The sequence below is a fragment of the Amphiura filiformis genome, chromosome 5 (genome assembly GCF_039555335.1).
Source record: "Amphiura filiformis chromosome 5, Afil_fr2py, whole genome shotgun sequence".
Lineage (NCBI taxonomy): Eukaryota > Metazoa > Echinodermata > Ophiuroidea > Amphilepidida > Amphiuridae > Amphiura > Amphiura filiformis.
Genome location: NC_092632.1, coordinates 36,672,525 through 36,697,416, shown reverse-complemented (window position 1 = coordinate 36,697,416; position 24,892 = coordinate 36,672,525). Strand labels below are relative to the sequence as shown.

The following is a 24,892-nucleotide window of genomic DNA, read 5'->3' as shown; positions in this document are numbered from 1 at the left end:
TTTATACTTAAAGTGTGTGTAGGTGGGATGAAAAGCCGACGATCAATTAAAATTTTGACCTTTCGTATTGAAGATATGGATTTTTTTCCCAAAACACAAAAAAAAAAATAGGTCTTTTTGGGAAAAAAATCCATATCTTCAATATAAAAGGTCAACATTTTCAATTGATCGTCTGCTTTTCCTCCCAGCTACATACACTTTAAGAATATATCATTAGATTTATAAAATTTATTTTGAGGACTGTTATATATAAAAAATTTGAAAAATATCAAATTTTAATAATTTGTCATAAAATTTGTATTTATATCGTGAATTTCAAAAATGAAAATTATTTGATATCAGAAAGACATGCTTCAGTATTCAGAATGCAATTCGACACGCCTGAGGTGCTCTCATGTCCCACAAAAAAATACTGTTGAAACGCCATAAACGCGCATTCTAGATCCCTTAAGTTCATATTTGTGCACAGGTTTAGTTATTTTGTTTTAGTAATACTGGCCTAACACACTGTTATAGTCCAACATGATATTAGGTGTAGGATTACAATAACAACAAAATCATTTGACCTCCTCAAAACGTTTCAGCTCACTTCGCTCAACGTAATTGGTAAACCCGTGATTTTTCACAGAAAGTTAAGGGCACAGGTTCCCATGCCCCCCTCCCCCTTGTGTATGCCATTCAGTAAATAATTTTGAGGGGAGGTAATAATTTACCAGTCAATCACATGGAATTTATTAATATGAATTGATTAATTCGTCTAATGACCATGGGCAGCGCCATAACCAGACCACTGACTAAGCTATGCTGAGGGATCTATTACCACATAGTATACACAAAAGTATAGGGATTTTAAGAACAAAATTCATGAAAATTGGTGTGTGAAATTATTATAGTTCGGGTAAATGAGATTTTTTCATGTTTGCAAAGCTAAATTTACAAATTATTTGCTGATGGAAAATACACTTGTAAACAGTTCATAAAATTGTGCATTGGAACTGGGAAAGCTATCTGTTATTTTAGGGTTGGTCTTGAAAAGTGCCAGCCAGCTAGGGGATAAATGTACCAATGTCCTAAAAATGTCAAAAATTTTATTTATACATTTTTTTTTTAGTTTTGCCTCCAAATAAAATTGAAAAAGTAAAGACTTGGAAAATGAAACTACTGTTCTGTTTCATATTGGTGTCAAATGAAAGGAATGAACTTACCTGCATGGTCATCATTTCATTGTTGAAAAACAAACTTTGTTTGATTTATTTGTAGTTATATAAGTAAAATGGACAAAAGCATTTCAAAGATGTTCAAAATTGCACTTGTATGCAGGGGTAGCACGAGCACAAAAATCAACAGGGCCAATTTAATTTTTCTGGACCCTTTGGTACCTGCAAAACCAACATTTAAGGGGTCCAATGAGATTTTAAGGAGTCGACCTGTCTGAAATTCTTAACTTTGGAACTTGTCAAATATTCCAGTGAAATTATTAGTGTTGTTGGCCTATGGTGATTTGGAAGATTTACTGATCTTTTTATTTTTTTACTTTTGATCGACGATTCTTATACTGATTTGCACCTCCTTGCATCGTAAAACTAAGGAGTACATACAGTTTTTATCGGACCCTTTGGTCACTTTCAACTTGTGATTTAAGGAGTCCAAAATGGCCAAAATCAGAAAATAAGGAGTCCCTGGTATGTCTGTTATTATGTTTACAAATATCAACTTTAATCTTTTTTGTTTCCAGAAATCAGGTGTACAATCTAACACATTTTTGGAGGTTGGGAATTAAAGGCCCGCTTCCACTTCCATTTCTAGGAAACTACCTGTCAATGGGAAAGGTAGGCAAATGTAGAGTTAAGAGTAACCAATTGTTACTTTGGTAGGGGGTAATTTAGGGTGTTTGGGAATTTGATGTCAATGATCATTTAGGGGTCAATTTGAGATCATTAACCCTAACTGTACCCATGGTTTTTTTGCTATCGGAAGGGAAACAAGAAATGAAAAAGGAGAGAAGATGAACAAAGAAGTCACTTGATACCCTCAGGATTCGAACCTCCGACCTCTTGCATGCCAGTCAGTAAAGATCACCGGCCTGTAGCCATGGGGGTTATGCTGGCCCAGCTAGCGATTCCCTGGGTATAGGCCTATATGACTTGGGCTGATTGAATCATCGCATAAAATGGAATGCATGCACATGCAGTGGTTTTAATAGTGAGCTTTAGTGAGACCTGGATGGGTTAGGGTTTATGTTGAATTAGAGAATAACACTCCCCAATAATACTGCATTGATTGTGAAATTTGAATGGGTACATATTGCGTACATTTGTACACCTTAATTAGCTTCAAATAACTACCGTAACCACCCGGGTATAAGCCCACCTTCGGGTATAAGCCCACCCCCTATTTTTCAAAACATTCTGGGAACAAGGGTGCACTCGGCTATAAGCCCAGTACTAAATTTTAGCCAAGTTCTTAAATCTAATCAATGCTTTTCTCTCACATTATAAGAACAAATATAAAAAAGTATCAGTTGATAATTAACATTCCACACTTAGAATTTTAAGAAATTGACATAGATGATAGAAATTCCTGGTACATTGGGCATATACAAATGGGGATGATTACAATCGCAAATTTCCAATTTGTTTATCTTATTTCTAAATTCAAGTACTAGCCCCTCCCCGGTTATAAGCCCACCCCCATTTTTGAAGTGAAATCTGCCATCTAGGGGGATGGGCTTATACCCGAGTGGTTACGGTAAACTACTTTGTTGATTTGTTTGGTTGTTTTGTTTGCATGCATATGATGTACCTTTGCTTCATGGTTTATTTTCCCCTATTTTATTGGGACAGGGTTTTATTCCAGTGTATGATAAATGGTCAAAGAAGTATGGCAAATTTTTTGGGTAAGTATACACTAAAGAAATTGTTTATGTTTATAAATATAGGCCTATACACTTGCAAATTATCATGCACCCCCACACATAACCCCAATGTGTATATACACCCACCCCTACTTGTTTTCACCCACAAACATTTTTTCACAGAGATAAAGTGAGGACATACATAATGTATGACAATCAGGAACTGATCAGAAGGGTGCGAATCAGAAGGGTGCGAATTAGCCTAAAACGTTTAGCCAATATAAAGACTCAGTCCCAGCCAATTTGTGCTCCTTCTGGCGACAACCTCGGCATACATTTTTTTTTCTGATTGGCTGAACATCAACTTGGTACGGGCTCATATTGAAATTCCCTTACACAGGAAGGTGTGCGCCATCCTGCAGCTTTTATGTGCTAGCCTTTTGTTAAAATCCTGGGCAGGGTGTATCACTGATGCATACAATCCATCCGTTTTATGACAGAGCTTTCCTGAGGCGCGCGCTTAGCGAAGGGAATCCTGCCTTCTTTCTGTGTGAAAACGTGGTAGGGTATTTCAATATGAGCCCTTAATAAAAAACTGAGGTAAATATTGGCTGTCAATCAAGTGTTGAGTTTCAGCGCATGCAGCAGTTGATGGACAGCCATACGGTTATATAAATCCACACAATTCATGTGAGTATGTGCTGCGAGTCGCTGACATGAAAGGCAATATCAGATGTTTGGCGCCTCAGTGGCTGCAAGCTAGCGTACATTTTGCGTTTACGGTATCTTCAAATATGATATTTAGTGTCACTTATACACAAGTCATGTCCTAATTCATGCAGTCATATGGTTCCATAGCCAATTGAAAACCTTTTTATTTGGAAATTCATTAACCAATCAGCAATCACCTTTTCATGGATTGTCGCCAGACGGTTTGTTTAGTGAAGGAGGAACACAAACCGGCTGGGACCGAGACAAGCCAATATATAGGTGAAAAGTCAGGTGTGGTGGTCAGATGTGTGTATAAAAGTCCAGTTTCAATTTTGAAATGTCCACTAATAACCACCAGTATATCATGCACAGCAACTCACTTTGAATGTCATTTATCTTGTTGTGGACATAATTATGTTTGAGTTTAATTGGCCTTTTCAAGTTTTATTCAACTGCTGACATTGTGCATGTGTTTTAAGACTTTTTTTTATCTATCAATTCTCACCAACAGAAATGGTGAGAATCACTTGATTCTTCAGATTTTTGTGAAAGTTTACACTTTTGTAAATACCTCAAAATCAATATTTTATTTAAGTGACATTGCCCTTGACTACATCACATTTCATGTTCTTTTTGTATTATTTTGATTCTGCAGCGTATTTTTTGGAAAAGCACCTGCATTAGTAATATCAGATGTGGATATGGCCAGACATATTCTCATCAAAGATTTTCCAAGCTTTCAATCTAGATCTGTGAGTTGGTTGTGTTAAGTTAACTTCTTAAGATTTTGTTTTTGTTTTTGGACATTGGGGTATGGGGTTCAAAAATTTTTTGGAATACTATTGTGAATCCAACACCTTTGGCAAATTATGGTACTAATACATGCAAAAATGTTTGCCACATTGAAGCTAAAATGGTAAAATATGGTGCAAAAGTGAAATAAATTTGTGCGAAGAGTGAAACATTTGCACTTTTTAGGCTACACTAGGGATGTAAATCTTCAGGAAATTTTCTGATTTAAGGAAATCTTCCCTGGACATAAATTATACACAATTGATGCAAATGATTTTAAGGTGATCTGTTGAAGAATAAGAATTAAAGTATTATTTTGAAACCCAGCTGTGTCTCTATCGCTTGATATAACATGAATCATTATTTTTGTGTGGAACAACTTGGTGTGCTGTCAAGTTGTTCCACTTGAAATAATGATACCTCCCCATGTTGTATCAGCTGGGAGAGACATGGCATAAACTCCTAGAGAGTGAGAACCAATCAGAACAAACGTTAGTAAAATAACTAGCCATGCATAAACATTGTATAATTGCATGGGAGCACACTCCGCAAAGTATGCACAGTGCTTTTGGATGTGGTCATATTTCTTGCAGGTGGATGCATTTATATTTGCTTGCATTTTCCAACATTTTTATTAGTGATACTTTTGTTATAAAAATAGCCAAAATCACAGGATATTTTTCTTGTGTATGAAATAGGTTAATAAATGCGTATCACTTGTTGTTAATCACAAAAATAATCCAGGAAAATAATACACTTGTACTAAGATGTTGATGCGTCTAGTGCACTCCCCATTCGGGGCTCGTGCATTAGACGCATCAACATCTCAATACATGTGCATTGTACAATTTCACTCTCAACAAGTGATACATGTATACATTTATTAACCTATAAATATAGAAAAGATATCCTTTAGGATTAATCTTAATTTCTAAATGTCTGTTCTTTACAGTGTGTTAGTGTTCACACATCATGTTTATACTAAAGCACACAGCAACAAGTTTTACCCTAGCAACAATAAAAATCCCTTTAAAAAGGGATGTACCGGGACAGGAATGGTTCCATGTGAAGTTCAAGTAATGCTTTGGATATATACTTTTATTTCATGAGTACTATTTTAAAGGCAAGATATGGTTTGAACTCACAATTGTGACACAAGGATGTACGTGAAATTTATTGTAAATTAATTCTAGAAACATCGCAATTCGATTGGGGCGATTCAGAAAGATTAAAAATATCACACTGTATGAGTGGTAATCAATGAGAACTGTAAGTGTTATAATGAAAGACAGAGATAAAGACTAGTTTGCGTCTGAAATTCTGACAACTAGACAGAAAATGCCGTACTGTGCAGGTCGGCAACCAATCACGGTGCGCCTTTGGCCTGACGTCAGACGCAAACAAGTCTTTTTAATTATGCCTGCAGTTTTGGCCACACTAACACATAGAAGGCTTCTAGCATCTCATCTAGCCTGTTGAAAGATTATGGAATTATGAGAACCATGTCAAATGCAATAAATGAGGACCTCATGTGATGAAGTTTGTTCTAAAATTCTCCTAAATGTTATCTCTCTTTTGCAGCTTAAATCATTTTCAATTCCCTACATGGCTGACTCTATACTAGAAGCTTCTGGTGAGGTATGGAAGAGAGGAAGGAGTTATATAAGCCCAACATTCAGTGGATCTAAAATGAAACAGGTTTGTTTTTGTGTGTTTGGGGGGTGTATATTATACCTTGCAGGGTTGTTTGATTTAAATCATGCTGATTTTTATCATTGATTTAAATCACAATTTAAATCACTTGATTTTTTTTTAATCACTGATTTAAATCAACTTCCATTTTTTACCATTTTTGATAATTGTAAGTTAATTTCTTGCTTAAATTGACTGTTCTACTTCATTCTTAATGCTTCTACAACTGTTGGATACAATTAAAATACCTCTATGATCACTTTATCTATTGCTAAAAATTCATCTTGAAGGTGCAGAATTCAACAGGTTTGGTCCTCATGATTTTACCAAATTTTTTCTTTGAAATTTTCACATGTAAAAACATCTTTTGATTTTTTGTAAATACCTGGAAGGATTGTACATATGACTAGCATTCCACTGGTACTCTTTTGACTTTATCATAGGGTATAGCAGTTGTTGGAATCAAAATAATCAAAAAAATCGATTTAAATAAAAAAAAATCAACAACCCTGCTTGTGGGCATATTTGTGGATGATCAAGCTTCTGTTATCATACCAATGAGTTTTTGAAGAGACAAGGGGGTGTGCTTTAGTGCAAAGAGCATGTGTCTTTAACCCTAACACTGACCCATGCTTTTTGGTATCGGAAGTCAAAGAAGATCCAAATTTTTCAAGAAGAAGAAGAATTTTTGACTTGGCACCCCCGGGATTCGAACCTTTGACCCCCTGCATGCCAAGCACACGATCGCGGACCGGTAGCTGCATCGGTTATTGCTGCCCGCCAGCAATTCCGTGAGCATATCACACTTCGGGTGATTGCGCGCATGAGACCCTGGGATGCATGCATGTTATGAATTTTTCATCGTGGTATTTTGTGGTTTTTACTGGTGTTAGGGTTAGAAGACACTCTAATCTGGAAAAATACATCTTACCTAAAGAGAAAATGTAAAGAAGAACATTTGCAAAAGACAATTGGGTCCATAAAATTGTTTACATATTTTCATTTATTTTCAGATGATACCTGCTATGAATAGTAAAGGTGATATCTTGATTGAAATCTTGGATGGAAAGAGCAAGGAGGGCAGAAGTTTTGACTCCAAAAGGTAAGTCAATTTAGTGTGTGCATTTTCTTATATCCTCACTTATTTAGAACCTCTTACATCTAGGTTTGTATTTCATTGAATGTAATAAACATGTAAAACATTTGGAAAGCCTAGAAATAGAGTTAATAGACATGACAATAGACATAAAGAAGCCAGAAATAAATTGTTTGTTCTCTTTAGAAGTGAGCACTCACTAATGTCGACAGGATATTTATAAGAATGATTGACCGATCAATTAGTTGCTCCTAAGCCTAGCAATACATGACATGACTCTCTTGGTATCTCCACCGTTTCCCATTCTTCAAGACCAATTTTTATCAAATTTTTCCCAAAATCTCAAATTTATAGCTTTAATTCATCAATTTTGTTTTTTCTTGGTTTTTAGCTTTCCTCTGGATTCTGTTCTCCAAATCTCCTATTCGTTAAGACCCATAAAATTGCTATCCTTAGCTAGCATTGACTATTAGTACTAGCATTGGCTACTATTTTATGTTCTACAACCACAACTGTTTGGAGTAACCTTTATTTTTGTACATGTATTATTATCAATGATGGGCTCAATGACTCAGTTAAGAAGAGATACAATTATTTTTTGTTGGCTGCTGAACTATTTTTTTGCTGATGTTATAGGCCTATGCATTTTTGAATTATAGATGCTTCATGTGTTCCCATGTTGAAAGTTTACAAGCTACTATATAATTAAACACAAGTTTGGGCAGAGTATAGACGATTAAATGAAGATGATTTATTTGTAATATGATTTCATTGAATATAACAATTATATACCTCATACCGACAAACAGACAAACAAATTAAGTTAGGCCCTAATCTGTCTTTTTTATTCTCAATCATTAACCTTTGGAACATTTCACATGCATACTGTTTGTCTCGATGCCTTCTTGGGCCATATAGTAATTTAAATCGTGAAACTAAAGAACGATCAGGCGGATCTGTTGGTCAGCCTAGATATTGAATAAAATTGAATCCCATTATATCAATTCAAATCTGCATCCTTTTTTGAAATACTGGTTACCAGTGACTTAAAATGTATGTACTATAATCTTGCCTGTACCAGGAGCAAACTGCCAAAATTATGTGCAGATAGATGGCTACTTACAAACCTATCAGCTCCTTACAGTCTTGATGTTCAAAAAAATGAAAAAATTTATATATCAAGGTATATTTTGGATGCGAATGGTGAATATTATGGTAGATAAGTACTTCTATCACCCAAATACACTTTGGCAAAGAATAATGAGTCATCTAATAGCCCCATATTACATTTGTATAAATTTAAATTCTTCTCTTTTCTAAACTTTCCAGTGTTTTTGGACCCTATGTTCTTGATATTGTTGCATGCTGTGCTTATGGGTTAGAATCAGACTGTCAGAGAAATCCAGATGACGCATTCCTGCATCACACCAAAAAACTTATTGAAATTGACTGGAAGAACCCTGGACTTGTCCTTAGGAGTAAGTATTGGCATCTATATAGCCCAAATAAATATGGAATGCTCTTTCTTCACATATCCCTGCTATCAGACCACAGACTTGCTTCAGCAAAGGTTAATTGCTATCTGGGTGAACACTTGTCAGTAGCTTCAGATGTAAGTTTCTTGCAGTTGAAGCTGAATTTATACTCAATTGCTAAGCGATTAGATCTTTAGTTTTTAGAACATCCATTGCTGTCAATAATTGCTGACAGTTTCGTCAGTGAGCCACTGACTTTATCAAAGCTTGGTGTTGTTGTGATGATCCAACAGCTGATGACTGGCAGGAAGTTATGTCACTTCCGGTGTTAGTCTTGCTTGCAGTCTTCAGAAGTGGATCGTACACGCGGCTGGATGAACACAGGAGGGAGGCGGAGAAAGCAAGTCAACAAAAGTATACAAGGTCAAAGAGGAAAGAATCAGAGAGCCAATTTAAGAACTCAGCCATAAGCGATCACGTAGCCAGGGCTAATCATATTATCAACGGGGGGGGAGTCCAAAAACTTAGAGAGGGAGAGTGATAGGAAAGCCAGATGGATTAAAGAATCAATACAGATCAGAAAGAGGGGGCGAGGAGTAATGAACATAGACGAGGGGTCTACAATCTTAGTCACGTGTACGATCCACTTCTGAAGACTGCAAGCAAGACTAACACCGGAAGTGACATAACTTCTCGCCAGTCATCAGCTGTTGGATCATCACAACAACACCAAGCTTTGATAAAGTCAGTGGCTCACTGACGAAACTGTCAGCAAGAAAAACTAGTAAGTTTTCTTCAAATTGGTTTTGACAAAAGAAAAACTCTCTTTATTTAATAGATCCAGTTGATTGGAAATGATTGGGTGATGCATTCATGTGTAAAGCAACATCGCTGGAAAGTTGAGATTTCTTCAACTTGCAAAAGCGACATTTCTGCAAAAGTGATCAAGTGTAAATTCAGCTTAATGCCTAAATATGTGTTGACATATAAAAAATGAATAAAAATGGGTTCCTTCCTAAATAGGGTTTAAACTAGACGGCTACCCTCATTCGTCAACCATCTGGATTGACGACTGAGAAAACTATGTGGAAAAAAAGTGACTGATTTTGCAACAGGATTCCTGTGGATAGAGCATGCGCAGTTGTGTCTAAATTTACCATTTGACCAAGTTTGTTGTTTTTGTCTCGCCTGAACTTTGTTCAGGATGGGACTTAGTAATCACTATTTCTGTCTGTCCGTGTGTGTGGATGGGGGGGATGTGTGTGTGTGTGGATGTATGTATGTGTGTCCGTCCGGAGCTGTATCTGGGGAACCGTAAGACTTACGGCGACGCTACTTGGTGGGAGGAAGGGTATCCAAGTTTGCTCCGTAACCGTATGTTTTCGGGGAAAAATATGCAAATTAACATAGCTAATTTGCATAATTTATGCGACAATCAGCGCAAGTTGATAGCGGGGTTTGTGGACAGACTATCTCAAGATCCGTCGGGTGCATGGTAGCGAAACCTGGTGTCAGCTATGATACACATCTGCTGATCACCTGATTAGTTTTTCGCCAAAAGTATGCGATTTAGTTGTTAATTGGCATAATTTATGCGGAACGATTCTACAAATATGGTTGGAAATCTGAAGAAATCCGCCTTGTGGAGCTGTATCTGGGGGATTCGTAAGATCCCTAAGCCCTATGATGATGAAACGTGGTAGGGGGTAGTATGACCAGAGGATCTCAATCCGATTCGATTTTCAGCGCAAAATATGGTAATTAAGTACCTAATTTGCATAATTTATGCATAAAATGCAAAAACCTATTTTCTCGGAGACTAGGGGTCGCACGTTCTTCAAACTTGGTGGGTGGGTGCATCTTCACCCCAGACAGAACAAGTTTGTATTGGTTAGTCGTCAAGGTCACCCAAGGTCATCCAGGGGTCATCTGAGGTCAAATGACTAAAAACTGTCGTATGGGCACGATACTTGGTGGGTACGGTCAACATAATGTGGTTGGGGGGAGTATGACCAGAGGATGCACACTAGTACCCCCCATGTGGCCCCTCCCACACACTCAAAGTTGGGGGGGGTCAAAATTTAATGAAATATTGTTTTATATTGCATTACATATATCAATTTCGGTCATGTAGGCCAAGTCATTAGGCCAAAAAAGACTTTTAAGAATGTCTCTCATGTACAAAAGTATAGGAAACTGTACATTTAAAACAACCTTTTTAGGGTGAAGGAAGCATTTTTTCAAAAAAATGTCTAAAACGGGTTTTTATGTCAAAAATGTCTCTGTTGGGGATTTGCCGTTTGGTCTAATACCATTTCGTCTAATATCCATTTTGTCTATATCCATTTAATCTAAACCCATTAGGTCTATATCCAGTACGTCCAATAATCATTTGGCCCTATAACCATTTGGTCCGGTTATCATTTAGTCCGATAACCATTTGGTCTAATAACCAATAAGTCTAAAACCATTTGGGCTAACAACCATTTAGTCTAATACCCATTTGGTCTATAATCAATACGTCTAATACCCATTTGGTCTAATACCCATTTGGTCTACAAACCATTTGGTCTAACAAGCCATTTAGTCTACTCACCAATTGGTCTTCTAACCGATTGGTCTAATAGCACGTGTGAGGCTGCATAGGCGCAATAACGCTATTACACATACTGTGAGTGTGATGTCATAGTCCAGGGTCACCGTGGTCTTAAAGGAGCGCGTTTCATAAACAGTGTAGCAGGTCTATAGACCTACATGTATTATCTACACATAATTCCATATGCAAATAAGAAAAACATGAAAACATGATTTGTTTTAATGTTGGAATGGCAATACCGGCAAATTCCCTGCACCCGTGGCACCCCAGTGATGCGTGATTATCATATTAACCTTTAAAAGACAGAAGAAAGAAGGACAATAGTCCGACACAATGTCACTTCACTCGATTAGGCATATTATACAATACCAGCAGGCTACATGTATTAGTTTTCCTCTTTTTTTTTGATATATCAATAAACAATAATAATTCTATTAAGAATGCATAAGATTTGATACACGTAGTATGTTTGTTTACATGTGCTCATCTCATTACACATGCTCGCCTCATTATACATTGTATTTTCAGCCCGTATTCAGTAGTAGACGAAATGGCAATTCTTTTAGACGAATTGGCAAATAGACGAAATGGTATTAGACTAACTGGTTATTAGACCGTAGGAGTATTGGACTTAATGGTTATTAGACCAAACGGTTATTAGACTAAATGGTCATTGAAAAAATATTAGACCAAATGGTTATTAGACTATATGGTTAGTAGTCATACTGGATATTAGACCAAACAATATTAGACTAAATGGACATTAGACTATATGATTATTAGACTAAACAGCAATTAGCCTTTCTGGTAATAGACCAATTGAATATAGACGAAACGGGAATTAGACCAAATGGTATTAGACCAAATGGCAATAGACCTCTCTGTTGGGGTGCTACATCGAGTCGAATGTTCACTAGCACCCCCATGTGGCCCCCCATGTGGCCCCTCACACACACTCAAAGTTGAGGGGGTGTCAAAAATGTAATGAAATATTGTTTTTATATTGCGCATTACATATATCAATTTCGGTCATGTAGGCCAAGTTATTAGGCCAAAAAGACTTTTAAGAATGTCTCTCATGTACAAAAGTATAGGAAACTGTACATTTAAAACAACCTTTTAGGGTGAAGGAAGCATTTTTCAAAAAATGTCTAAAACGGGTTTTATGTCAAAAATGTCTCTGTTGGGGTGCTACATTGAGTCAAATGTTCGGAAGATTATTTCGGGGTCATCTGAGGTCACCCAGGGGTCATCTGAGGTCAAATTACTAAAAACTGTGGTATGGGCATGAAACTTGGTGGGTACAATCAACATTTAGAGTAAAATGTTCGGAAGATTCTTTCGGGGTCATCCGAGGTCACCCAGGGGTCATCTAAGGTCAAATTACTAAAAACCCAGTGGGCACACGGGTCAGTTTCTCACGTTGTATCGACGTTGTATCAACGTCCGATTTCAACGTTGAAATAAGGTTGAAATCACGTTGTATTTGCAAATGGGCATCAACCTTGATACAACGTTGTATCGACGTTGTATCAACGTCGAAATTCAACCTGATTTCAACCCGATTTCAACCCGATTTCAACCTGATTTCAACCTGATTATAACCTGATTTTAACCCGATTTTGTAAATTATTATTCAAATATAGGGCCTAATTACTAAATAATAGTAATAAATTGATACTTACCCGTGTAGAGTTTCACAATTGGCCGGCTGGTGTATTATATCATGATTATAGGTCTGGTATTGCCCTGGAGAATTGCCACGGGTATATCGCCCGCATCGTAGTCGGTGCAGAATGCGCAGTTAGCACCCATACTGCTGGAGCCAGCGGGAGGCAACCCGATGTGGAGTTGGTAGGTCGTGCGCAGCGGTCATGCGTTAATGGTCGGTGCAGAGGGCCCCGTGTAGTAGGCACCCATACGCGGCAGGCAACTTGGTGTGGAGTGCCGTGCGCAGCGGTCACATTTTTGACCAAAAAATCACACTTTTGACCAGAAATCTCATTTTTGACCAAAAGTCTCATTTTTGACCAAAAATCTCATTTTGACCAAAAATCTCATTTTTGACCAAAAATCACATTTTTTGACCAAAAATCTGATTTTGACCAAAAATCTCATTTTGACCAAAAATCTCATTTTGACTAAAAATCTCATTTCGACCAAAAATCTCATTTTGACCAAAAATCTCATTTTGACCAAAAATCTCATTTTGACCAAAAATCTTATTCTGACCAAAAATCGCACTTTTGACCAAAAATCTTATTTTTGACCAAAAATCGCACTTTTGACCAAAAATCTCATTTTTGACCAAAAATCGCACTTTTGACCAAAAATCTCATTTTAGACCAAAAATCGCACTTTTGACCAAAAATCTCATTTTAGACCAAAAATCTCATTTTGACCAAAAATCTCATTTTGACCAAAAATCTCATTTTGACCAAAAATGGCCACCACTGAGTAAACATGCAACCTTGTGCTAATTTCTCACCTTTTCATATCAGTTTACCGTAATAAGCCCAGCCGCAATTTGATGATTTGACCTACTTTTAACCTTCAAATCCTATATGGCCGCCAAATTTATCAGCTCACATAGGCTCTAATTAAAGCACTGATCATGCTGAATTGAGGGTGCAAAATACACGTTACCCAGTTAAATTGCACTACATGCAAGCATTAGATATTGATTAAACTATTGGAACAAAAATACAGCAATTTAATTATTTTCAGAAATAAATCTGAAATGACTTCCACATAGATGTAAGCCACCTTTTAAATCAGACTTGCCTTTCTTTTCAGACCGTTTCCGACGCACCAAATCTGTATTCGCTTCAACAAACACATCTTAAAAACCAAACATTACATTTTAATCAAATAACTTTTATTTTGTAGCCAATATGTAAGGGTATAATCATATGTTTAATTTTAATTACCTGACACGTAAGATGTGACGATGGAGGTAAAACTGTTTTAATGAACCTCGTATTTAATGTTAATACAGGGGTTTCCCTGGCTTGCGCATTTGGCATATCCATTCAATATTAACTTGAAGAAAAGGCGTAAAAACCTTCTTTTCACGTTACAACTTACTTACAACTTCTAATACCATGCAAGGTATCTTTAACATATGGTTTCTAAGTCTTGACTTTTGATACGCTAACTAAACAGATACACTAATTGACAGATTATACAACTAAATACTTTTATTTTTCTCATGGAAGAACTTCACACTAACTTTCTTAGACTGATGATCAGATCATACAGAGAATGTGATCAATAGCTTTGGAACTGTTCTGCGCTTGCACTCCACCCTTCAACACATGTTCAAAGGGTCCTTGTCGTGCTCAGTTTTAGCTGAAGGAGATAAGCATCGAAAACGTCAACCCTATCAGTAGGCTTATATCGCATTGATGATGTCATCATTACCAATATCAAGAAAATCTAGACCAGATTCTGCATTTGCTTGCTTGGTTGTTCACCTTCTTTCTTTGTATGTTAAGACACATATCAAGGCAGAACAGCTGTTATCATATATTAAGCTGATGGGCTGGCGCCTAGATAGCTGTTAACCTCCGTTTTGAAGCTGGTCCGTTTCACAATTCCTGGAATGTGAGGACCCTTCATGACTAACAACCAAGCAAACACAAAAACGTTTTAAAAACGTTTGTAATAAGTTATATTTTGGCTTTTGGTTTACATAAAAACGTTTTAATAACATTAAAATGTCGGGTTATATAAAGGTCATGAAAACGTTTTAAAACGCTTTGTATGAAAACACACTACAACAATATTTTTTAAATGTTTTCAAATATGTTTTCAAATATGTTTTTGCCAAATATTTTATCAACACTTAAATAACAACACTTAAATAACATTATGTTTAAATAACATTATGTATAAATAACAATATTTGCACTCAGCAAACACAGAAATGTTCTTAAAATGTTTTTTTTTTTTTTTTTTTTTTCAAAACGTTTTGCGAATGATGTCGAAAACGTTTTGTGTTTGCTGGGAACCAGAGGATGATTTAAGCACTTCCCAGCAAGTCTTGCGGTTAGCACAGCTGTGCGAGTGAACATGACACCACTGCCCGCCCCTGCATACACACGTGCATGGTTAAATTTGAATTTGGACAGATATATTTACAATAAAAACACCTTCAAAAAGTTGGTCGATTTCACATTTTATGTTATCTACAGAAGGTGTGAATTATCCTTCATGCATACATCACTTTAGATCTGAAATCGACCAAGTAATGAATGACGACACACGGGCAATTCTAAAACAACATCTTTTGCACAGAGTTCAATGGGATTTGAAAAGTAAAGTGGCAGTTGAAACTCTAGTGATAACACTTTTACAGTGCATGATGGGGCTTCCTTAAATCATCCTCTGGCTGGGAACTACAAGGTTAGATCTTGAACTGATGAGTAGTACGTGGCACTAACTGCTCTTCGATGGACCCAAAGGCAGAATTTGCAGGAAGAAGGAGGGTTGATCTAGGAGTTGCTCCATGCCATTGTTTTAAAATTACGGCTCTCTCAGGTGGCCAGTTCATCCGAAATCTTTGACTGCATCTAAACTTCGTGATGTTAAGTCAATTTTCTTGATGCTTTATACATTGTACATTGTCATGGACTATAGTCTGTCTGTTGCATGGCCAATCTTCACTAATCTTGTTTTAAATCATTTATCATGTTGCGCAACGACACGTAAAAAAAAACGACAAAAATAACAATTTAGGGATTATCATTTGAAATAAAAACACAACTATTTCCATAATTTACACAGAAACATTATATTTGACATAGATATGCAGTATGATTAAATATGCTTAATGTAAGATAGCCCTACTGAAGGTAGACCAGTTACTCCTGACTGTTTATAGGGTCATTCTGCACTGCTGTACATTTCTTAGGGCCATGCTTCGGACCAAAAAGAGTGAAATTGTAACTTATTTTTGCTCTAGTTTCTATACACGTTTAAAAAACAAAACTGAGTTCGCTGAGCTGATTTACATTGAATGGCAAGTTAGACTAAGGGCGCATTACACCAAATCACTGCGCGAAAGGTGCAATGGTGATGAGTTCCGGTTAAAAGTACATGGCTACTGGACATGCTGGAGACAATGTGGTGTCCTTATAGGGACCATGTTCTTCGTGAGGTCGGCATGTTCTGATTTAAATGAAAGATGCTAACCTATTGATGACTAAAATAGATATGAAATTATACAAATCGATTTCACAAGAAAAGTAGGCCATGACCGAATTACTGCTAACGTAACAAGTTTTAATGCTAGTTTTGGCGTTGAAATGGCCTCTGTTCAAATGGCTCTATAACTTTGCACAGATTTTTTGTAGGACCTGAAAGCACATCAGACATATCGAAATTTTGAATACGAGAGATGTCCTTCTGATAAATTCGAGTTTTTGAAATTCGCGATACAATAAATTTTTTTTGTTGACATTTAACAGTCCTCAAAGTAAACTTAATAAATCGAATGATATGTACTTAAAAGGGCATTTCGTGATCTCCGAAAAAAGTTGAGATTTTTATACCACTGGAAACATCTGGCTACATACCGTACTGTTTATGTACCCAAATTTTCTTGCAGATTAATTTGTTTAGCAAAAATATCGTTAAATTTAAATTTCGTTTTGGTATACCAGAACGAAATTACAACAATGGCCTATACACCAGTATAATACACATAATCATGCATAACTGGCTCACGCAAAATCGGAATCAACTGAAATTTTGGGAATACGCTTTTTTCGTGGATATCTATAATTGATAAATGTCATAAAAAGAGGATGATAGGATCCCGAATGACCCGAAATCCTAATTGAAGTGTAAGTAGCTGGGATGGATGAAAAGCCGACCATCAATTGAAAGTTTTGACCTTTCATATTGAAGATATGTAGATTCCCCCACATATCATTAGATTTATACAATTTACTTCGAGGACTGTTTCAAAATTATACATTTTTAATGATAATCATTTGCCATAAAATATTATACATAAAAAAATAGTATATCGAATTTCACAAAATAAAATGCAATTAGATATGTCTGATGTGCTCTCAGACTCCGGTCCCACACAAAATAGGGGGCCTACAGTACGTGAAAACGTCGCTATCCGAGCCCAAAGCCCTATTTATTTGAAAAGAACTTTATTCCACAAATTCCACTAGCCTAGCCCTAAGGCCTAAATACCCTAACTAAATATCACTGGTACTACTAATAGTACGCCTAGCCATATTTGTAGGCCCCTGGGCCCTGTATCATTTTCTTCATAATTCTGCACTTAAGTTTTATATTAAAATATAATTTTGTCAGTAGGATGTGTGTGGACTTACACAAACATGGTATCACTAGTATTTATTTAAATCATTGTCATTGACATTGAAATTTATGTTAAATCATCAAAAAACTTGACGGAGTTACAACCTAGTTTCCCCTACCGGTAACCAGAGGATGATTTAAGCACTTCCCAGCAAGTCTTGCGGTTAGCACAGCTGTGTGAGTGAACATATCACCACTGCCCGCCCACTGTATACACACGTGCATGGTTAAATTTGAATTTGGACAGATATATTTACAATAAAAACACCTTCAAAAAGTTGGTCGATTTCACATTTTATGTTATCTACAGAAGGTGTGAATTATCCTTCATGCATACATCACTTTAGATCTGAAATCGACCAAGAAATAATGACACACGGGCAATTCTAAAACAACATCTTTTGCACAGATTTCAATGGGATTTGAAAAGTAAAGTGGCAGTTGAAACTCTAGTGATAACACTTTTACAGTGCATGATGGGGCTTCCTTAAATCATCCTCTGAAAGGTAACGTAATGTCTAAATATAAAATACACGACCTAGCACATCATGCACGTGACTAGGACGTAGTCTAGGGCCTACAATGGCTAGGGTTCACCTATCTATGCTCCCAGCAATACCAAGCAAGAGTCAGATCTTTTACTGTACGATATGACTAGGGCTAGGGGGCCTAGTTTGTTAATTACATTTGCATTGCCCCAGCAAATATTCCAAACTACAAAGTACAAGTCAAGGCACTGTCATGACTGTTTCGTGTCTGTCTAATGGTGTATTCATCGTATATACAGCATGCAGCAGGCATGTTGCTCGAAAAACACTAGCAACGAATTTGCTCACGGATACCCTCGCATGCTCGAACAACATGAACAACAGGCATGACAGCATTAGTAAGCTTAACTATTTTAACATATCCTGATGATACAAATTGGAAAAACAAGTTGAAATATACATGCTGCAATATGTCCAAAATTCAAGTAGACTTTTAAAGAAAATTTAAATGTTTACTAACCTGTTTTATTTGCAAATTTAGGCCTCAAGTTCATGTACCGGTACGTCACTTTCGTGCGTGTGTAACTCCATTTACTTTCACTGCTGTACATTGGGCAATATCCCATAGTGTTGGGCGAAAGCGATACGTACTTGCAAACACTTGTGCACGAGGGGGTGTAGGCCTACTTGCAAACACCCCCCCCCCACGCACGTGCGTACCCGCAATAACTTTTGAACGCAGGTCCATAAACACTTGCACATGTGTGTGCGTACCCATACACATTTGCGCACACGCTTGCATACTTGCAAACACTTGCGAACGTGCATGCGTACGCATAAACACTTGGGAACGAGTGTGTAGGCCTAGGGGCCTACATGCAAAAACTTGCGAACACGTGTGCGTACTTTCAAACACTTGCGAACGTGTTTGCGTACTCGCAAACACTTGCGAATGAGCATGCGCACATGCAAATAACCTGCGCACGCACGCGAGTACTCATAAACACTTGCGAACGCACATGCAAACTCGAAAACACTTGCGAACTCGCATGCCTACCTACAATATCTTGCCCACGCGAATGCGTGCCCACAAACACTTGCGAACGTACGTTTGTAGGCCTACTTGCAAGTAGGCTACTTGTGTACGCGCGTGCGTACCCGCAATAACTTGCGAACGCATGTGCGTACCCATAACACTTGAGCATGTGCATGCGTAGGCCTACCCATAAACCGCAATATCATATAACCACTTGAGATTGCGCATGCGTGCTTGCAAACACTTGTGCAGCGCGTGCGTTTGCAAACACTTGCGAACGCGTGTGTGCATACCGGCAATGTTCGCAAGCGTGCGCGATGAAAACTTGCAAGCGTGAGTGCGTGTTCGCAAACATTTGCGAACCCGCGTGCGTACTCACAAACACTTGCGAAGGCGTGTGTGTGTAGGGCCTACCGGCAATGTGCGTGAGCGTACCCATTTGACACTTGTGCACGCACCCCCGCACCCACCTACAATAGCTTGCCAAACGTGCGTAAATAGGGCTATCTATAAACACTTGCCGTCCCCATGAAAAAAATTGAGAGAGGGCGTTCCCCCTCCCCTGCTTTCCCCCTCCCCTGCCTCCTCTGCACCTCTGGCGTCGGCTACGCAGCTACGCAGGCGATACCGAGCATTACCCGGGCGATATCACGGTTAGTAAAATGGTTAAAAGATTATGCGAAATAACAATAGGCCTATTAGGGACTGTTCAAAAACACTTGTTAGGGTGGTCTGATACAAAAAAAATTATCAGTTCTCAAGTAGTTCAGGGTCCCCTTTTTGACATAAAAATTATGGGTCAATCCCAAAAAAAATCATGTAAACTCAATTTTCACAGGAAAATTTTTATTTTATTTTTTTCAAGGCCACCCCCCCTAGAAGGGTAAAAACTTTTAAGCACCTCCCCCTTTTTGTTTGTCTACGGTCCCTTTAGTCTCTTGCACCAGCTTCACTAAGTTGTAGGAATTCCCATATCAACATCAGCCCGCCAATTGAGCGGCGACGGGGCCATATATAGCATACCCTGTACCACCTGGTGTTTTCGCGTAAGTCATTAAATGCTTGTTGGAGGTACGGTAGTGCACGCCGCGGCGGGCCACTTTTGAAGAAGAGAAACGGAAGTAGGCCTACGGTTTAAATCGGGAGATCATGCGGCCTGGATATAATTTACTTTAATCATGTTAATATACTAAGCATAGACCTATTTCGTCCTAATAATATTTTATGTATTAAAAAGGCCATTAAGTTGTGCATTGAAACATTGGTTGAAATCAGGTTGAAATTTCAACGTTGTATCAACGTTGAAGTTCAACCTGATTTCAACCTCCTTAATTTTTTGCATTGAAAGTTAGTTGAAATCAGGTTGAAATTTCAACGTTGTATCGACGTTGAAATTTCAACCTGATTTCAACCAATCTCTAGGTTGAAATCAGGTTGAAATCTGGTTAGGTTAGATTTCGACGTTGTATCAACGTTGATACAACGTCGAAATCCTAACCTGTGCCCACTGGGAAACTGTCGTATGGGCATGAAACTTGGTGGGTACAATCAACATTTAGAGTCAAATGTTCGGAAGATTATTTCGGGTCATCCGAGGTCACCCAGGGGTCATCTGAGGTCAAATTACTAAAACTGTCGTATGGGCATGAAACTTGGTGGGTACAGTCAACATTTAGAGTCAAATGTTCGGAAGATTATTTCGGGGTCATCCGAGGTCTCCCAGGGGTCATCTGAGGTCAAATTACTAAAAACTGTCGTATGGGCATGAAACTTGGTGGGTACAGTCAACATTTGGAGTAAAATTTTGGAAGGTTATTTCGGGTTCATCCGAGGTCACCTAAGGGTCATCTGAGGTCAAATTACTAAAACTGTCATATGGGCATGAAACTTGGTGGGTACAGTCAACAGTTAGAGTCAAAGTTTTGGAAGGTAATTTCGGGGCCATCCAAGGTCACACAGGGGTCATCTGAGGTCGCATTACTACACACTGACATATGGGCATGAAACTTGGCGGGTACAGTCAACATTTAGAGTCAAAGTTTCAGAAGGTAATTTAGGGTCATCCAAGGTCACCCAGGGGTCATCTGAGGTCAAATTACTAAAAACTGTCGACGGGCATGACACTTAGTGGTTACAGTCAACATTAAGAGTCACATTTTGGAAGGGCATTTCGGGGTCACCCAGGGGTCATCTGAGGTCAAATTACTAAAAACTGTCGTATGGGCATGAAACTTGGTGGGTACAGTCAACATTTAGAGCCAAATTTTTGGAAGGTCATTTTTGGGTCATCCAAGGTCACCCAGGGGTCATCTGAGGTCAAATTACTTGAAACTGTTATATGGGCATGAAACTTGTTGGGTACAGTCAACATTTAGAGCCATGTTTTTTGGAAAGTCATTTCGGGGTCATCCAAGGTCACTCAGGGGTCATCTGAGGTCACATTACTAAAAACTGTCGTATGGGCATGACACTAAGTGGTCACTGTCAACATTAAGAGTCAAATTTTGGAAGGGCATTTCAGGGTCACCCAGGGGTCATCTGAGGTCAAATTACTAAAAACTGTTGTATGGGCATGAAACTTGGTGGGTACAGTCAATATTTAGAGCCAATTTTTGGAAGGTCATTTTGGGATCATCAAAGGTCATCCATGGGCATGACACTTGGTGGTTACAGTCAACATTTAAAGTCCAATTTTTGTAAGGTCATTTCAGGGACATCTGAGGTCACCCATGGGTCGTCTGTGGTCAAATTTCTAAAAACTGTCACAGGGGCATGAAACTTGGTGGGTACAGTCATCATTTAGAGCCAAATTTTTGGACAGTCATTGCAAGGTCATCTGAGGTCACTCAGAGGTCATCTGAAGTCAAATGACTAAAAACTGTTGTATGGGCATGACATGTACAGTCAACATTTAGAGCCCAATTTTTGGAAGGTCATTTTGGGGTCATTAGGGGTTATCTGAGGTCAAATTAGTAAAAATTGTCGGATGGGCATGAGACTTGGTGGGTAGGCCTACAGTCACCATCAGCCAGGTAATTGTGCCCAGCCGAGACCCACCAAAATTTAGGGATCAAAGGTCAAATTCCAATATTGGTCCAATCAAGCTCAAATTGAACAGGCAAATCGCCATGGGTTGTTGCAGGTTCATTTACTTCTACCAAAAGTAATCGTAAAAGCAGGCGATCGCGAAAGCAGGCGAGACTCGTGGTTCGAGAACCGCCTTGTTAGAACTTCAGAGCGCGATCTTGTCACAACGGCGCGGTACAACAACGCCGTACACGGGTGCCGCTAGTCAGTCGCGCTATAGCGCCTAACCAAAGTCGCATTGAATATTTTCAGAAGTCTGTCGCGATATGGACTATTCAGTCATCACTACGAAACATAACAGTACATGCGCAGTGTGGACAGCTGATTGGAAATAGTCTAGGGTTAAATCAGCATTACCAAACTTCATGCCAATCAACTTCAAATCGTGTATTCAGAATGGGAAGTAGGTCACCCCTCTGCACGAGAGTTAGGTTTGTTACAAGATACATAGTTTTTCATTTCTAGAAATGAACTTCGAGAAAATAATTTGTTGATGGTAAAATATTAATCTGTAACATCAGATGAAATTTTAAAAAATATGTCACAAATGCAAGTGATCGATGTGTAGAGTGCAAGAAAATGATCATTTCAGTAATGAAAAAATATTATTGTAAGCGCATATAGTTCTGATCTTTGTTGTGCAGTGGGGGCACTTTAATTACAGAACTGAGTATACAGAACTGAGTAATTCTAGTTTCTTCATATATTTGTTTTGTATGCTTCTTTCCATTGTGTGTATATTGTGTACTCACTTAAGGTTAGTAAATATTTTTTAATTATTGCTGTTTGGTCGTTTGCAGCATCCTGCGAATAATAGTGAGCGGCTTTGGCAAAAATTGCATTGATCATTTCATAGTGAGTGTGTAGAAGAATTCAGATATCACCAATATATTATTGTAGGTCCTGTGGTTCTTGAATTATGTTTTAAAGAGGGCTGAAACCACATCACCTTTGTAAAAAGTACATAACTACATTAACAACAGTAAATCAAACAAGTTTTCAAAGTATATGATTTGTAGGTTGAACTTCTGCAAAACATCAAGGTGTTATTTTTCAATAATATATTGATTTAGACAATGAAAATTGATCTTTTTGGCTGCCTCGACCAACGATACTTAATAAAAGTTGGAAGGACCTGTGACCTGAACACTTGTTGCATTCACAATAGCAGGATTAGCCAGGATTTTAGTGTGAGGGGGCAAAGCCAAAATTTTGTCCCCATTTGTCCCAGTTTTAGTCATTTTAAGAACATTTTACTAATTGCCATCCCCATTTTATCCCTGAAAATGTTCTGAGGGAGGGGGATTTGCCCCCTCCCCACCCCTGCGCATTCACTTCTAGTTTTAGAAAAGTTGGTTTGGACCATCTTATGATTAGTGACAATTTGTGAAGTATGTGTATTAAAAAGCTGATGGATTTGGTATAATTATGCAATGCAATTTATTCTCAACTTCTTCTTATCACCTTTTTTTACTTGCAGTGTTGCTTCCATTCCTAACACCACTTCTCAACAAATTCAGTTTGTTTGATATAATACCGAAGAAAAGCATGGATTTCTTTGCTGATTGTGTCAGAAAAGCCATTGAATTAAGAACAGAGAGTGGGGGTACTGGGGTATGTATTACAGTAATGAGTCGCATGAGGATTTTATGGAGATTATCAGAAAAAGTTGCTATATGGAAATAGAAAAATATGAAAAATAAAAATATAAACACCATCATAATATATATATATCAAGAGCCCAGCTCAAGAGCTTCTCAGATAATAGATCAAAGTGGCTGACTGTATTTTGCTAAATGAAATCTTGTGGCCTTAAAAATTCGCAATTTTGGTGGAAAATTGCAAAAGCCATAGCATGCTCAAACTGGAGAATCAAAACGAAAACTACAAATCTGCTTGACTAAAATCCATTTCGCATTTTGGTATTTTGCAAACGGATTTATAAAAAAAATTACTGGAGAAGGGAAAGAGGTATGACATCTATCTGTTGTGTGTGCATTCTCCTTGAAAAATAAATCATTAGCGACAATGTTGGCAACAGTAGGTCTGTCAGTAACTTATTGACTTTACATTTGATTTTATTCTAGGTAAAATTATTTTAATGAAGCTTATTTGAAACTTGGAAATATTTTGCAGAAAGATTTCATTCAGCTGATGATGGATGCCGCAGAGACAGGAGGAGATGATTCTGTAAAAGATGGCCAAAAGAAGAAAATACCTCTCACACAAGCTGAACTCATAGGACAGGTAAGATAAAACACAAGTATCATGTCTGGTGATAAAGATGGCCCAAAGAAGACGATACCTCTCACACAAAGGGAACTTATAGGACAGGTAAGATAAAACACAAGTATCATGTCTGGTGATAAAGATGACCCAAAGAAGAAGATACCTCTCACACAAAGGGAACTCATAGGACAGGTAAGATAAAACACAAGTATCATGTCTGGTGATAAAGATGACCCAAAGAAGAAGATACCTCTCACACAAAGGGAACTCATAGGACAGGTAAGATAAAACACAAGTATCATGTCTGGTGATAAAGATGACCCAAAGAAGAAGATACCTCTCACACAAAGGGAACTCATAGGATAGGTAAGATAAAACACAAGTATCATGTCTGGTGATAAAGATGACCCAAAGAAGAAGATACCTCTCACACAAAGGGAACTCATAGGACAGGTAAGATAAAACACAAGTATCATGTCTGGTGATAAAGATGG

General features: G+C 37.8%; 1 protein-coding gene across 1 annotated transcript in view; it reads left to right on the top strand.

The window, feature by feature from the left end:
- Nucleotides 1–24,892, top strand: part of LOC140153062 (cytochrome P450 3A24-like) — a 39,635-nt gene that overhangs the window by 7,856 nt on the left and 6,887 nt on the right. The window contains exons 3-10 of the mRNA XM_072175664.1: nucleotides 1,736–1,829; nucleotides 2,844–2,896; nucleotides 4,221–4,317; nucleotides 5,939–6,055; nucleotides 7,063–7,151; nucleotides 8,475–8,623; nucleotides 23,650–23,783; nucleotides 24,306–24,416. Coding sequence (XP_072031765.1) covers nucleotides 1,736–1,829; nucleotides 2,844–2,896; nucleotides 4,221–4,317; nucleotides 5,939–6,055; nucleotides 7,063–7,151; nucleotides 8,475–8,623; nucleotides 23,650–23,783; nucleotides 24,306–24,416 — 844 coding nt within the window. The remainder of the gene's footprint in view (nucleotides 1–1,735; nucleotides 1,830–2,843; nucleotides 2,897–4,220; nucleotides 4,318–5,938; nucleotides 6,056–7,062; nucleotides 7,152–8,474; nucleotides 8,624–23,649; nucleotides 23,784–24,305; nucleotides 24,417–24,892) is intronic.